General features: G+C 43.1%; 7 protein-coding genes across 7 annotated transcripts; 2 read left to right on the forward strand and 5 right to left on the reverse strand.

The window, feature by feature from the left end:
- Positions 1-61: 61 nt before the first annotated feature.
- BDB00DRAFT_787031 (uncharacterized protein) lies at positions 62-1859 on the reverse strand (the record flags this gene model as incomplete). The annotated part of the gene is made up of 3 exons (XM_053120661.1): positions 62-900; positions 1018-1346; positions 1825-1859. The coding sequence occupies 3 exons, from the start codon at positions 1857-1859 to the stop codon at positions 62-64; spliced, it is 1203 nt and encodes a 400-aa protein (XP_052980950.1).
- Positions 1860-2721: 862 nt separating this feature from the next.
- On the reverse strand, positions 2722-5434 carry BDB00DRAFT_761575 (Sec1-like protein; the record flags this gene model as incomplete). Its single annotated transcript, XM_053119280.1, has 9 exons — positions 2722-3078; positions 3225-3336; positions 3447-3631; positions 3737-4005; positions 4069-4136; positions 4255-4393; positions 4501-4641; positions 4749-5128; positions 5250-5434. The coding sequence occupies 9 exons, from the start codon at positions 5432-5434 to the stop codon at positions 2722-2724; spliced, it is 1836 nt and encodes a 611-aa protein (XP_052980951.1).
- Positions 5435-5731: 297 nt separating this feature from the next.
- On the reverse strand, positions 5732-6879 carry BDB00DRAFT_817859 (uncharacterized protein). Its single transcript, XM_053123102.1, has one exon. It carries the CDS (start codon positions 6761-6763, stop codon positions 5957-5959), a length of 807 nt encoding a protein of 268 aa, XP_052980952.1. The 5' UTR covers positions 6764-6879; the 3' UTR covers positions 5732-5956.
- Positions 6880-7974: 1095 nt separating this feature from the next.
- Positions 7975-8633, forward strand: BDB00DRAFT_817861 (uncharacterized protein). Its single transcript, XM_053123103.1, has 2 exons — positions 7975-8265; positions 8345-8633. The coding sequence occupies exons 1-2, from the start codon at positions 8082-8084 to the stop codon at positions 8581-8583; spliced, it is 423 nt and encodes a 140-aa protein (XP_052980953.1). The 5' UTR covers positions 7975-8081; the 3' UTR covers positions 8584-8633.
- On the reverse strand, positions 8634-10622 carry BDB00DRAFT_817864 (nucleoporin complex subunit 54-domain-containing protein). The gene is made up of 5 exons (XM_053123104.1): positions 9931-10622; positions 9546-9852; positions 9252-9456; positions 8916-9161; positions 8634-8848 (listed from the first exon to the last, which is right to left on the reverse strand). The coding sequence occupies exons 1-5, from the start codon at positions 10409-10411 to the stop codon at positions 8744-8746; spliced, it is 1344 nt and encodes a 447-aa protein (XP_052980954.1). The 5' UTR covers positions 10412-10622; the 3' UTR covers positions 8634-8743.
- Positions 10623-10688: 66 nt separating this feature from the next.
- BDB00DRAFT_871239 (uncharacterized protein) lies at positions 10689-11063 on the forward strand (the record flags this gene model as incomplete). The annotated part of the gene is made up of 2 exons (XM_053126809.1): positions 10689-10830; positions 10954-11063. The coding sequence occupies 2 exons, from the start codon at positions 10689-10691 to the stop codon at positions 11061-11063; spliced, it is 252 nt and encodes an 83-aa protein (XP_052980955.1).
- Positions 11064-11438: 375 nt separating this feature from the next.
- BDB00DRAFT_301742 (uncharacterized protein) lies at positions 11439-14076 on the reverse strand. Its single transcript, XM_053116845.1, has 3 exons — positions 13588-14076; positions 12850-13512; positions 11439-12777 (listed from the first exon to the last, which is right to left on the reverse strand). The coding sequence occupies exons 1-3, from the start codon at positions 13846-13848 to the stop codon at positions 11590-11592; spliced, it is 2112 nt and encodes a 703-aa protein (XP_052980956.1). The 5' UTR covers positions 13849-14076; the 3' UTR covers positions 11439-11589.
- Between the last annotated feature and the right edge of the window lie 1323 nt (positions 14077-15399).

Raw genomic sequence — 15399 nt, forward strand, 5'->3', positions numbered from 1 at the left:
TAAGCTTCCTCAACATACACTTCCACATCAACAATTCCCTTTAGATGGCTCATTTCATTCATTATAAATCTCTATAATGTCTCAATGATTCTGGAATACGTGTTGATGGTAAAGGTGATGCTTGTGATGGTGATGGTGATTGTGATGCCGTCGTCGTAGCAATACTGAATTTGACGGTTTCTTCAACGACTGTACCAACCGAACTTGGCGATGATGGGTAGTATATCGGTCGACTGCTTGGCGTCAAAGACGGTGTAGGCTCGTTATAATGAAGATGATGATGACTACTATTGTTCATGACCATGGGTACTGTCCCACTAGTAGCAGTGGTAGGAGTATTAGCAGTGGCACGACGACGACCCACTACAGCATCGTATTGTGCCTTGTCACGGTCCAGGCCTTCCAGGGCATTCATGGCTTTGCTACGTTCAACTGAGATAGCCGACGAGCTTGTACTCGTCACACTGCTGGCTGTACTGCTGATTATACTCGTGTTGCTTTTTTGATGGTGGAGTGATGGTTTCTTTTTCAAAGACAATGTCAAATCGTCTGGAATCGATAACGGGCTGCGTCGTTTTCGACGTTCTTTCAAAGGTATATCCGGTACTGGCGCTGGTATCGTAAATCCTCCTCCATCGTTGGTATTACCGAGCGTGCCGCTTCGAAATGGGTGCATTTCGTCCAGGTGTTCACTTTCTTCTACGTCTTGCTCGTGCAAATCAATAGATAAACGCACAATCACGGGTGGCCGTGCTGCTGGGGAAGGTTCGACGAGTTTGCGTCGGTTCATGGTGTGCCGAGGTGGTGGCGATAATGCGGACGAACATACCGGGCCAGCCGGCATGGAAATGTGATGCATTGCCGAGAGTGATGCACTGTCTTTTCGTTTCTGTGGTCGATCTAAGAAACCTTAACTTGTTAGCTCTTTCTCTCATCCTTTCTATGTGATTCATTATGTGCGTATTGTATGTGCCTTAACGTTGCAAGTAAAAAAGAGAGAATAATTCCACTATTTACCCAGGACTCGTCGTTCATCATCTGCGGGCTCTTCGGTGTAATAAGGAAACCCGGCTTTTCGCTTTAACTCGTCGCTACTATGTCGACGCTCAATAACCGTCGTGGCTGCTGCTGTTGCTGATGTTGTTGTTGATAGAGCAGGCATCTTTTTTGCTGCTTCTATGGCTACAGCCACTCGATCGTCGTCAGGCATATCCTCGTCGTCCTCATCATTGTCATCGTAATAACAGTGGTTGTCGCGCTTCCTTAGAGCTTTTATCTTGGTGACAAGCTTCTTCCACCTGCGTGACACAGGACGAGTGGTCGCAATGAGTGAATTGCGAACTGTACTATTGCGAAACGATGGAGTGTTCATCTGACATTTAGAGAGAACTGAAGAGACGAATGAAAGAAAGAAAAAAGGTTATAAGAGTAAAGTGGGGAAAAGAAAGTGAAAGGAAAGAGAGAAAGAGAGAAAGAGAAAGAAACAAAGAATAAAGGCAGGCTTGGAGTGTCATACTTGCACGCAGTCTAGTCTAGTCTAGTCTAATCAAGGCCTTTCGGCTCTTTACTCTATACATGTGCTGCTGTCCTACGTTCAACCCTTTTTTTTGCCACAACAGGCGGCCCATTCTCGCTCTCTCGCTCTTTTTAGTTTCGGTGACACAACAGAAAAAAAAGCCAACCCACGTTGCGCTCCTATCGGATACCGACCGAGCGTTAGAGGAGGGAGGGAGGGAGAAGGCAAGCTTCTTTCTTATTCATGTCCGCCAATGCATCTTGATATATCTCTGTATCCGATGTTTCTTTTGAGTTTTCGGTATATACCCGGTTGCAACGAAGTTACACACGACAACGCCCATTTTATCGATAGAAAACCCCTAAATCATCACTTGCTATGCCAAATCGCAAGGTAGATATAGCGCCCTTCTAGTGGCTGACTGAGTATGTGCACACTCTGAGCAACAGCAACAGCAGCAGGCTGGATGCCAGTCCAAGTCCTTATTGGGCAAAAGTTGGGTCGTACCATGTTTGTTATACTTGGGCGGAGAGCAAAGCAGATCATCCCACTCACAACATGTGCAAGTTCCACAGAAGAGCGACCCCAGCGATTTTAAATTGCATACCAGCGCTGCAAAACAACAACGTTAACTGCCCATCTTTCACCACTTATAACCTACTGGTTGTATGAAATTAATAATTATAATGGAGTGGGGGAGGGGGGGAGTTGTATGTCGCGTGGCCACACTGTCCCCTCGCTTCATCCGAGGAATGCTATCTTTTAAGTCAGCTAAGAAAAATAGTGACCAAGGCACTTTTAGAGTTCACCAGGGATATAATCGCATCAGATGGAACTTTTCAGGAGGTGGAGCTTTTTGTGTTGTGAAGTTGTGTCTCAACTCTCACTCAAGGAGTGTTGAAAAGAAACACTGGCGTATCTATCCATCCAGCTGTGTATCTATCACAGTATACCACCGTGCATTTCAATAGTCATGTAAAAGATCACTACAGATAATATGTATATACTGTGAACATCAACCACCGTCTTCTTCTTTATTAGTAACCAGTATAAATGTATGTAGATGGAATATTTATTCTCGGCCAAGCTTGCCGAGTTGGCCTAGAAATTCATGTGGGGACAGTATAGCTGTCGATCCATAGGTAATTCTCTTCTTTTGATTGTTTTGCTAAAATAAATATAAAACAATGAGTTATATTTACTCACTAACTCCCTCCCCCTAAACAACTCCTCGTTTCTTTTCTCCTCTCTCCTGAACTCTTTACCGTGGCAATTTCTTGCAAGTTTTGGTATTCAACATAGTTTCCACCGCCAACGACAAACACAATGGCTTCTTGGAACGCCGTCTTGTGTTGACGCGGTGACCGTGAGTTACGGCTCATCTTGGGATCGAAATACAAATAGTCATCTGCTTTTGAAGGTTCATTTTGGGGCGGTGTCATGATATCTCCTACGATCTTGCTAATAACTAGTTCTTTACGCACAGGAAGCAGGTTCTTGACACCAGATAAGATGTTTTCAAATCCACCACCTAATCCTCCTTCTTTCAAACGATCTGTCAACTATCGAAATTGATAAAATCATTAATCCATCCATTTGGTCTATTTCATGTTTTCCCACGTCTATCCACAACAACAGCAACAAATAGCCCCCTTAACTTTATCAACTTGGTTGCCCCCCCCCCCTCGAGCGAAAATCCTTTTCTAACCTTGTTTCCAATACTGCTAAAGCCGCGGAATAAGTCATTTTGGGAAAAGCCTGAACCTTGACCGGGTGTAGGCGATGAAATCATGGACGTCATGCGCATCAGCTGTCGTACTCTACGAGTTACATATGCACGCATTGTGAAATCATTCCACGGGACAGAATAGTTAGTAAGACTAGTTATTATATCCGTTTTTCTTTTCGCTCCCTTGCTCCGGCTCTTTACCTCTTGATATAATTCAAAGGTGCTAGATCACATCCTGCTGCCTCCAAGGCCTTTTCATAACCAGCCATATCTTCTTGAGAGATTTCCTCGGTAATTGACAGATAGTAGATCAGGAAAAGACGCATCTTGTCTTCCGGATCTTTCTTTTCTTGATCTGAAATGACTTCCAACAATATACTCTTATTCTAGTATATAATTGCACGACACCAGCCAAAATGAATTAATACCTATTGTTCTCTTGATTTATGCTCCGACACCAGAACCTGTCAAGCCAGTCCAATCCCACTAACCTGTCGAGTGATATTCTCTTCAATCTGAAAGAATGTATCCAACTGCCGATCTTTGATCTTATTCAACAACGCAGTCGCCACGTTCATGTGCATGTCCAGGGTCGCTTTTCGTGCGGTCAGTTCCGGTAATGCAGTAATTGCAGATTTAAGCGTCTTGGTGTTACTGGATAGGTCAAGCTGACTGACATCCTCCAATGAACTCACACCGCTCATGCGTGTAATTTCAGCTGCATCCTTCTTGTACTTGTTCAGCTCAATATCAATGTCCTCTAGTTTTTTGGGTTTAAATTTTGAGATAACGTTCTTCTTCGCGATATATACAAGTTACTTACCGGCTACTTGCGGAAATGGACTCGAGGCATTCTTGTTCCAGAAAAAGTCTTTGTTTTCGATGTCGTAGCTCTTGCGAGTTTGATTGATCCGTTCGTCGGCCTTGAATTTTTTAAATGAATTACATAAGCAAATCCTGCAATTCCCAATTATTTAATTTCTCTTGACCCCGCAAGCCCTCCCCCAACGATTCCGGCCTCAAAAGACGTACATCGACAGTGATACGGTTCAGATTCATTTCCAGTACGTCGTGAATGAGTGATTGATAAGTCCACGAGTGACTAAGCATGGGTGTCAGATCCATATTTCTGTCCAGCAGAATCAATACTAAATGGAGGGGTCAGTGTGCTTTTTTTTTCTCGCTTTATTCCCCCCACCTTTTTTTCTCCTCCACTGATTTCATCCGCCTTCAAGCACAACTATGATGTAATTACCAGGTCTTTGCAGACTGGACGAGCTTTCCGAAAACAAATTAGTGCGCGAGTTCATTAAATGATCACGTAACTTGCTATCCAGCTTGTTGGCGATCATTTCAGCTGCATTGCCGCGTGGACACCGAATAATGGGAATTACACCTACAGTAAACATACATAGGATACATCTAGTAAGCAATTTATACACATACAAAATTGAAGCATCACGCCTCTCTTTCTCTTTCTCTATCTTTCTCCAATTTTTTTACCCATTGTGACAACAACAGAAAACAATGCATTGACAGTTTTATCGACAGTTTCATCAATCAAGGTCTCAGCCGCACTCGGGTTATTCAAATTGACAAACACCTCTGACTGATTCAATGAAAAGACGTCTGGATTGGTGCACACAAAGTTGAGGTATTGATCATAGACTTGACTGATAAGATCCGATGTATCGTTTGCGATCGTCGTGGATGCAAGCTCTTCCATAATAGGACGTGGAATCGTAGAGGCAAAGTTGATATAGTAAGAGTCGTATAATCCACGTTGCAAATCCTCGCACATCTTTTTCACGTTTTCGGATGTTGGTTCGACAAAGTAAACTGCTGGCACGTCGGGTAATGATGAGCGATCTTGGGATAGTAACCTACGCATATTGTTAAAAGCATTCGCGTATGTGTCAGTTATATTACACTTGGTTTCTATAAGCTTCTAATGTTTCTATTATTGATATATAATGCTGATTTGACAAGCAACAGTATCTTTACATATGAACAGTAACGCCGTTTTCGCGAAGATCATTGACTCGCATAATAGACGAGATAATATCTTGGCCGAACTTGTCAAAAATCAAAGTTTTCCATAATACACCACCAGGAAGTTCGGTTGACGTTGTTGTAGTGTTTGCGACATCATAAGCTCCTTCCGAGTTAGAAGCATTCAAATTAAGCATGGACGCGACGGCAGCTGCAATTTAAAAATAAAAGGGATTGATTGGTTGTTACATTTTAGAATAGATCCTTTGTGCGATGAAACATGATGTATGAGATCAAACATGCATAATATAGGCGATATTGTTTTATTAGACATACCGTATTGCTTGGAACGTAAAGAGTCAGCATCGCCATTCTGTGTGGTGGTTAAAGCGGATTCGTGTTGCATGGCGGGAGGGGGTAGTCGTAGATGGTGGAGAAAGCAGAATCGGAAGGTCGGAGTGGAGAGGTTGGTTTGGAGTTATTTCAAAGGCATAAGCAGCTCTGATCTTCAAAAACGTGGCACGACCTTGGCACCTTTCAAAGGTACACTAAGTAATTAGGTTGGGAATGCATATATGCAATGTATCCAAAGCGACTTAACAACATATGCAGCTTAATAATCCTTTTATATTAACGATGGAAGTGGGGGGGGGGTATGCGCAAAGGAAAGAGCTATTTATTTTATATACATGGTTTAATGGAGTGTTTGGAGGTAACGATCACTTTGCATTGACGTTGGTAGCCAGCTTTTTCAAGTCACTCCCAGGAAGCTGTTCCTTGCCACTGCTGTAATAGTTAACCGCGCATTCAAGCTTCCACCTTCGCCAAACATCTTCTGACGAAAATCCCATCTTCTGCCAAGGCTTCTGTTCAACTTGTTGTTGTTGTTTCTTTTCTTCTTCTTCATCCTCTTCGTCGTCTTCATCCTCGCTGGTGTATCGTTGTAAAAAGACTTCGCGATTATCATTAACCAAGTTAAAAACATACTGAGCCGCCTCGGCCGCAATACGATCATGCCGCTGTCGTCTTGCCGTCCACTGCTCATAGCGAGTCTTGATAAGTTGTTCGTCATCACCATGATGATTCAATTGGTGTGAATCACTGTCATTAGCGTTACTACTACTACTACTACCAGCAGCTAGTTCACGTGCCAATGCTGCCTGCGTCTCCAATTCAAGCTTTTCAATATCGGGAATCAACTTTGTACGCAAAAGGACGCTCAAAATGTTGGTCTCGTGTTCTGTCGTGGTAGGAACATAAGGATGCAACATGAGTTTCGGTAACGTTCCGTTGCTGCCGGCTTCAATATACCCGTAGAAATCTTCAGACAAAGATGCAAATTTGGCGGTTAACATGTTGAACTTGTTGAGTAGATCCGGCCACGTAAATGGATATTTTGGTTCTTTGAGATAGGCGATTTGAGATGCAAAGGTTTCTTGTAATGACCATAGTTTACTGCGTAAGGCTTCGAGTTCTTGGATTGTGTTGGGATCGAGACTGGGCTGGCCATGGCGTTGATGATCCATGATTCTTTTTTGTTTTGTGAAAGGGGGCACGTGAGTGTGTATATGTATATGTTATGTGCTGTAGAGTGTAGGGTTAAAGGACAGAAAGAGGAGAGTGCTGACTTTGCGAATTCCTTGTGGAAGAGCAGTAAGCTTTTTGATTGATTTTCTTGACAGCAAATATTGTGGTGCGTTCATTCAAATATGCCGTTACTCATGGCTAATAACACACTATATTACTACAAGCTATCACCTTATAACTACATAAACACCTCACCTTCTATCGCGCCTATGCTTTCCCTGTTTTCCTCATCTTTTTCATCATCGTTTTCTTTTTTGTTATCTAATCTGTTCGCGAGCTCTTGTTCGATTAGCCTTCGCCATGTCGTCAAGCGCCTATATACATTCAAATAAGGTCTAATAACTTAAAGTCAATGTTGTGTAGGATAACCAGAACTCTAACACATCCATAGTCATTGATACGACTTACTTGCTTTAAATACGGGTCCTACGCGTTGCCATTTGGCAGATATAGCTTTCAATATACTATACACCGATGGTTCGCTCAACTTCGTCGTAGTTTATCAGCAGGAATAACAGAGAGGACGTACGTTTCTTCGCGAAAATCTACCAGTACTTTTCTCTTGCTACAGTCCTCGGTTTTTAGATAGGTGCTGTTGTTGTTGCTACAGTTACTGCTACATTAGTAGATAAAGAAACAAACTTGCGGTGATGACTTTAGTTGATATGCAAAATTGTTCACATCGAAGCATGAAGCTGTTGAAAAGAGAGTTATCGGGAAGTTTTCGACTCTATGATGAATAAAACTAGTATGTCGTAGTACGCCAACTGTAATGGAGCTTTGATATTTATACCACGGTCGACAATCTATCCACTTCATCACTCTGCGAGCAGGATTTATTCTATACGATAGTATCACTAGTAAATACTGAAATCAAGTTTATATTCCGAAAACGACGACAAGCACGGAGCTGGAGCCATTTTGACACATGCGTGCACTATCTGGTGAATTAATGGAGCTGTCTAGAAAATAGTCGTATTGAAACAACCATATATTGCACAATATCATTGTGTTCTATTGTTGGTCTTCTGAGCTACATGATCTATTTCAAATTGAATTATCTGTGCTGATCTGAACTACTACTTCAACGTGTTAGCTGTCAAAATTTCTTGATTGCCATGGCAACAGCGCTCCCCGCGCCTCTTACTTGCTAAACTGGGCAGAGCAGTCACTCTTTTCAAAACTTCTGACTGTATACTTTTCAGGCCTTCTTGTGTAAGAACGCAAAAAAAGTGACAACACACTATATAACACATAATGTTGGCGACTCGAGGTGTTTTGTTACAACGTAGTTTACAACCGTCAACAGCAGCAGCAGCAATTAGCGCTGTCTTCAGACAACGCATTGCTGGTCAATGTCTGAAACGAACTGCCTCCACCGTCACCACAGCCACCGACAACGCCATTCCCTCAGGACTTCCATTCATGTTCTTCAAGCAAGGTATGAAACTGACACGAGCTTATATATACGCGCAAATACTAAAAGGAAACACTGTGTTTGTAAATATGTTTCTCATTAGTTCCTGAAGCACCCGTCTCTCAGTCTGTCACCGAGTACCTTTCTCAAATGCGACCATTTTCCGCCCCACCTGCACCTCTTCAACAATCGATCCACACACCACCTTCGTCCGAAACACTGAATGAGGGCACCATGTACATGACGAGCATTTTACGAAAGCGACGTTTGAAAATGAACAAGCACAAGCACAAGAAACTGCGAAAGCGAACAAGGGCACTGAGAAAGAGATTGGGCAAATAAAGATTATAGACCTTATGATGTATATTTTAGAAAGCAAAGAAAAAAGATGTATTATGTACGTGTTGTTGTTGTTGCTTGTGTCGTTGAATGTGAATATGTGTATTGTTGATGAGGGAGGTTGTTTGAAGGGTGAGGGTAAAAAGGAAAGATATTTTTTTTTTCAATTGTGAAGCTCATAGTGATTCTTCATCATCTCAACATCTCTTTGGTTCTTTTCAAGGATATCCATTGTATGCTGTATGCCAGTTTGTTGCTCTCCCAGGACCTATAGTAAAGATAGCAGTCGTCAATATCCTCTCTTTCTCTTTATACTAACATTTGACATTGATTACCTTTGTTATGCTTTCCCTGTTATCACTGCTTACACCATTCCAGCCATGCACATCATCCAATTTGCCGTATTTGCGTCCTGACTCTTTAATCAACTGTAACTGTGCCCATAACTGGCTCAACTTGCCATGGAACTGTTCTGATTGAACCAGCTGTTCTTGGATATTCTCCAACGTCGCACGCAGTTTCTCTTCATCTGCCGTAAGTGGAACCCCCTTGTTGCGAAGCACTTGTGCCTTTTTCAATAGCTACAATCCACACACACACATATATATACGTGTTCCAGGTTTAATATTCATACACGTCGACAAATTCTATATCAAAAGGAAGAAGCTTACCCATATTACTCGTTGGATGAGTTCCATGTGTCGTGTCTTGTACTCCTCTAGTTTCTTGGCTGTTGCCACGGCATCCGTGTTTCTCAACTTGTCGACTTTGGCTTGAGTTTCCTTGAGGATCGCGATTTGTGCTAAAGATTGCCTTTCTTGAGCTTCCATACGCTTCTTGACATCTTCAAATCCAATGGCCAATGCAGGAACAAATCTGAATATACATATATTACACCAACATCAGTACATACACGCACGCATACGCACACGTCGAGTACAGAAATCATCAGCTATTTTTTTTACCGAGATGGATCAGGGTTTTTCTTTTGAGCCTCATCCCATGCCTTTTTGTCGTGGCTTGCAGGCTTTTGATATAAATGGACCTGCTCTTGAGGAACAAGGTTGTAAAAGTAGTGCTTGAAGCGGCAATACGGCGACTGTGGATCCCACCACGACTTTAACAATGCCAATGCCTGCCAGATATTTTGGGGTTTATATTGTTCGCCCGTAGTCAATAATGCTGCCTGCTGTCGTCGTGCTTCATCATCCACTTGTAATAACAGTTGCCAGATTTGTCGATCGCGCTGTTGCTGGTTCATGGTGTTTGTTCCTTGATTTATAGATCATTGTATGTATAGTAAAAATGAGTTATACGCTCTCATTCATATCATTCATTTTATTTACTTACCAGTCAAACCGCCCCCAAGACCACTACCGAATCCACCCAATGACGTTGTTGCATTAGTCGAAGAACCGAATCCTCCGCCAAATCCTCCAGAGGTAGTAGTTCCTTTGTTGCCGAATAGACTACTACTACCACCTAAAGAAGAAGAACCGAATCCGCCGCCAAATCCACCCAATGTGGGTGCTGTAGATGTAGCAGGTTGTTGTAGACCAGTACCTGCTCCTGCTGGGTTACTGAATAAGCTGGTCGTAGATGTAGCAGGTTGTTGTTGTTGTCCAAATCCAAATGCACTTGATGTTGCAGGTGCAGCGGCACCAGTGGAGGTTGCTGTTGGTGCTGTTGAACCGAATCCACCACTGCCGAATCCACCCGTAGCTGTTGTTGTTCCAGACGACGGATTGCCGAATGAAAGTCCCCCGCCACCTAATTGTTGTTGTTGTGGTGGTGTCGCGGTGGTTGCAGCGCCTCCGAAATTAAATGCCATATTTTTATGGGTCTTGAAAGAAGGGAGAATGTAGTTATAGAGAAAGGTAAAATCGCTGGAGGAGAGAAATAGCTTCTTTACCAGAACGCGTATGATAATAAGTTCCGCTCTATTTCAACCAGAAACAGCAGGTACTCATGTCTGCTGGTCTACTCTCAATCTATATAAGCCACTAAAAATGCATGGTTCCAAAAACGGCCCGGAGAGAGTAAGATTGAGATTGAATGCTGGGGCATATATCAGTTTACAACCTCCAACTTCTTATTTACACATAATAATGACTGGTACCGCACGAGAGAAGCTCTATACGCAAAAGAAGGGTTACGGATTCTCCCCAGCTTTGGAACGTACTCGTCAACCTTTCCGAGTGCGCAACATGTTCACCTTACTTGGTCTTTTGGGCTTCACTGGTGGTGTCTGTAAGTTAACTACATTGACAATTTGAGGGGGGGTGGGAAGAATCCCACCTTGTCCTTTTCAAACAAATTTCAGCGAACAAATGAAATAGGCTTAACCTAACAACTTTTCGATGACTTGAACAGATGCTTATTCGATGCTTGCTGTCAAGCAGGACGACTTTAGCGATGTACCCTTGCCCAGCACCTTGCCTGGCGTGCAGGACGTGACCAGAGAACATAAGGACAAGCAATAACGAAAATATATCATAAAGACACTATTATCTTTTCCGTGCACCGTGCAGAGCTCTTTGACAGACACCAACAACAACACAACAATTTTCTTTCTCTCTCGCACACTCACACATACGCACGCACGACACTGTGGATTGTTTACTGTAAATATAATAAAAAAGATGATGATAATGATATATGCTCTTTTGCTCCTTTATCAAGAGAAAGAAATGGATTGATCGGCTAATCTATAAACAGTATGCATGTGCTTTGAAAGGAAAAAGCAAAAGATGAAGAGGTCACATATTACACGGTTGGAGGAAGGTGGGAGGGGGTGGATTGGAAGAAAAGAAAAAGGTGGCGTTATATATATTTAATAGTTTCTGTGCCATGGCCGCTGAACGGCAACAGGAGGAACAGATACTTCAGGACCAACGAGATTGTTTCTCAGCTGGTGATGGCCTTGGGATTTTCGAAAGCTGGATGGCTTCTTGGGTCGAGTTTTGGTTGGCTACATTTGTGGAATGACGCAAGGTTAACACACGTTTGCTAAAGAGGTTCGGTATCAATGACATTTACATGATGCAACGGTGGCGTGGAACTTGTTGGATAGTCGTCAAAGGATAACGGAGCAACAACAGGCTTGCGTGATGCAACGGCAGGTTTTTTGTTCTGTTGTTGTTGTTGATGTTGATTCATTGATGAACTCTCACCAGCAGCAGCAGAAGGAACAGCACTCATTCCCCATACGGGTCTGGGTCGTGCGAGAGCCTTGGGTGGGGAGTTCTCCAGAATGGACTCAGATGAGCTTTTCTTGCCTAAACGATCCTGTAACAGATTGATCCAAGTTTTACGTGGTGATAAGGGCTGTTGTTCTTGTTGCTTTTCGTTGGATACTATAGGAGGGAGTGGTTTACCACCACCACTATTCTTGACGTATGTGGATGGAATAAAGCGGTTCGTCGTCGTCTTTGTGGTTGGTAGTGGGGATGAAGATGAAACTGTTGGCTGTTGTTTCTCTTTTGCAACTGCAGCTTGCCGTAAACCTGGAGCAGCACGATTATTCATTTCTGTGCTAAATGCTTCCCAAAACCCGCGTGTATCATTGTTACTGGGATTACCACGCGAGGGTAAAGAAGAAGGATTAATAGTAGTGGTTCCCCGCAAACCCTTTTCATGTTTTTGTTGCCACTGTGACAAAAGATGAGCTGAAGACATGGTCATCAATGGCCTCCGTTTGTTGGTTTCATCTTCACTTTCATCGTCTGAAAATGGTGATGGGGGTGGTATGCTAGTTATCACAGATGAGAACGATACGCGCTTTTTTGCACCTGCTGTGGATGTTTCCACCGGCGGGACTGCAGAAGTAACTGAATTCGATGATGATGGCGGTTTTACTGCTTCTACTGCTGCTGCTGCTGATGATGATGATGTTGATGACAATGATGATGGTGCTATTGCTGTTTCTGCTACTTTAATTTGCTCTGGAGATTGCTGTTGGTCGTTGATGGGATGTTGAGCGAGCTGCGGCATGTATACTGGCAGGGGATTTGGATATCGTGATAATAACGGGGATGATCTGTCGCTGCTATTGCTGCTTGTGACGGGGATGGCTGGCATGGTCTTGTGGAATATTCTGTGAGACTCGGCCTTTTTGCTGTTACTTCTCGTAGGTAATGACATACTGACTGTTGTGGGTGTCACAGGATCGATTCTCTTCTTGTTGTGATTGGAGCTCTATCGAAATATACTTTAGAAAGCATGCAAATGGATAGAAGATGTAGTGTAGTATAGAAACTGTTTATTTACTTGTTGCTGCGGTTGCTTGACGGGTGGCAATGCTTTATACTGCCGCATGGATTGCTTTGACTTGAACGATTTCTCTTTTTGAGATCCAGTAGATGATGATGATGATGATGATGAAAAAATCTGTGAAAGCGCACTGACGCCTGCTGCTGCTTTTGCTGTAGTAGGCGTGGTTGTCGATGTTTTACGCCCACGCGAAACACTCTGGGACGCAGTTGATAACAGTGGTGGCTCGTCCCGCATGAAGAATTTTGCCGAGCGTTTTGTGGATGCCAAGGATTCGCTGGTCGTCGAGTCAAACTTTTTCGATAAGCCTTTTACACCTATAAATGCATCGCTCAGAGGTCTTGGCTTTTTAGGCTTTTCATCATTGCTATCATACTGTCGCTGTCGTAAAAAGGCTCTGTTAGATGACGGTGGGGTTACACCTCTATTTGTTGTTTGTGCTGATTTCGAGGACTGTAATTGTAATGATGTCCGTTTAGCCGTGTCAACGCTCTCTTGTGCTTTGTCTTGGCTGCTGCTATTGTTGTCACTGTTGAGCTTGTGTAATGCCGAGGTGCTCTTGGATGTGGATGGAACAGTAGCAAGGGGTGGCGGTGAAGGAGCCGATTTCAGGTTTCGTCGAGCGTGGAGCAACAAAGCATTTTCTTCGTGAACTTCCTTCTACATGTATTAAGCATTTAGCAAAACATCTTTCTTCTTCGCGATGGATCCAAATTATGGAAAGAAACGACATACATTATTCTGTTGGGTTATTTGCTCTGCTGCTAGTTGATGACGATCAAACATGGTTTGAATTCTGAGTGGCGGCTTCCGTTCCCGTTGGATGAATTTGGATTTGGTGGGCTTGGGAGGCAAGACGACTGCTGGATCTTCCTTCTGAACAGTCTCGTCGGACGACTCTGAAAGTCGGTGCTGCTTGCTCAAATTATCATCGCTTTTGATAACCAAAGAAGCATCCAACTTGTCTTCTTTCTCCATAGAGTTATTTAACTCCATCTTTTGTATCGATGACGATAATGGTGGTGTGGAATTATCAGTTGCCTGGTTTTCAATTGGACACTTTTTATCGAGTCAAACCGTTGTTCTTCTGGCTTTTTTCGCAGCTAACTCTCCCGCCGTATTTCCTCTTCCAATCTTATCATTTTACAAGGTGAAAATTACCTCGATATTGCTTTCCTCGTTATCACTGTCCTCAAGACTGCTGATGCTGCTGCTGTTCTCTTCAAACTGCGCTTCAGCCAACAAAGACGAAGGAGAAGAAGGAGAAGAAGACACTTCAGTCTGTTGCTTCTCTGTCGCTTCCTCTTGGCTGGTATTACTGTACTGATCAGGTTTCTCTGCTGAGGCTAGTCGATCCGTCTCTTTCTCTTCTCTTTGTTGCTGCTGCAGTGATCGATGAGGAGGAGGAGGAGAAGAGCATGATGACTGGATATCAGGAATACTAGCACGTCGTTTAAATTGTGGTGGCGGCGATGCCGATGTTGCAACTCTTGCCTCGGAAAGCATGGAGAGACGTCGCGCTTGTCGTTCTTTTCTTAAACGATCGAGCTCCTAAACAAAGCAGTGACTTAGTGTTAAGAGAATACCCATGCACACTTTGTTGAATTTCTTACTTCTTCGAGAACCTGAAGCGTTGTAAAATTGGCATAATCCATTTTCACTACCAAGTCAACCGTTTAGTTCCTTTTGTGCTCAACCACAAAAAAATTGTGGGCGCATGTATACAAACTTACGTTCGGCATTAGGAGAGTAAATAGGCGACGGCGTATTCAACGCAATTGCCACAGGTGCCGTCATGTTGCTCATGTTGTCAAAACCTACTTTTTTTCTGCTATTAGCGAAATGAGGGGTCTTTTCCATATACTCTACTTGGCGGCTATGCTTACCAGGCAGCTTTTTGCGAGTGTAAGTATACGTGGGTGAGTATGTGTAGATGATTTGGAGAAGACGAAAAGAGAGCCGAGGTTGTTGAGTTATACCTGTTGCTGTTTGTTGTTGTTGTTGTTGTTGCGAAGCGCGTATTGCATATAGTCCTCCCTCTATTATGCAAATGTAAACACATTACCAAATATGGAACTTCTCCCCTGATTTCGTTTGTCTTGCTTCTTCAAGTGGTGATCTTGTGCGACTTGATTATTTTTACATTTTTCTCTTTCTGATCATCGATTCTGTATGTTGAGAGGGTCTTATGAGCGAATCTAAGCTATGAAGAGGTGGTATGGCTGTCAATATAATATCTAACAATAAAAGAAGCTGTGTGTGTTCACGCGCGAAGATTTTTGGTGATTGCCTTGATAAGCATTGCTTTATTCCTCAATTCGCTCTCTTCTTTCTACTACCACGGCATTTACATGTTGGGCTCATGTAAAAGTTATTCTCCATGTGAAAATGATTGTGCGCAACTATCTACTTATTCGCAATCTGCACGTTTGCCCATGAAGGTAACACCTAGTTACTATCGTCTATCTTCGTAACTATCTCCTAGGTATATATGCCCCCAAGCGACGTAATCCCCGTACATATCGCACAAATGAGCAATACTGCCGA

This window comes from Zychaea mexicana (assembly GCF_025766255.1).
Source record: "Zychaea mexicana strain RSA 1403 chromosome Unknown BDB00scaffold_26, whole genome shotgun sequence".
Classification (NCBI taxonomy): Eukaryota; Fungi; Mucoromycota; class Mucoromycetes; order Mucorales; family Lichtheimiaceae; genus Zychaea; species Zychaea mexicana.

Coding starts and splice junctions, on each gene's coding strand:
- BDB00DRAFT_817859 (XM_053123102.1), bottom strand. CDS start 6,763: ATGGATCATCAACGCCATGGCCAGCCCAGTCTCGATCCCAACACAATC.
- BDB00DRAFT_817861 (XM_053123103.1), top strand. CDS start 8,082: ATGTTGGCGACTCGAGGTGTTTTGTTACAACGTAGTTTACAACCGTCA. Junction 8,266..8,344: donor ATTCATGTTCTTCAAGCAAG/GTATGAAACTGA, acceptor GTTTCTCATTAG/TTCCTGAAGCACCCGTCTCT.
- BDB00DRAFT_817864 (XM_053123104.1), bottom strand. CDS start 10,411: ATGGCATTTAATTTCGGAGGCGCTGCAACCACCGCGACACCACCACAA. Junction 9,853..9,930: donor TCTTGGGGGCGGTTTGACTG/GTAAGTAAATAA, acceptor CTATAAATCAAG/GAACAAACACCATGAACCAG. Junction 8,849..8,915: donor ACAGGGAAAGCATAACAAAG/GTAATCAATGTC, acceptor TCTTTACTATAG/GTCCTGGGAGAGCAACAAAC.
- BDB00DRAFT_301742 (XM_053116845.1), bottom strand. CDS start 13,848: ATGGAGTTAAATAACTCTATGGAGAAAGAAGACAAGTTGGATGCTTCT. Junction 13,513..13,587: donor AAATAACCCAACAGAATAAT/GTATGTCGTTTC, acceptor TAATACATGTAG/AAGGAAGTTCACGAAGAAAA. Junction 12,778..12,849: donor TCAAGCAACCGCAGCAACAA/GTAAATAAACAG, acceptor ATATTTCGATAG/AGCTCCAATCACAACAAGAA.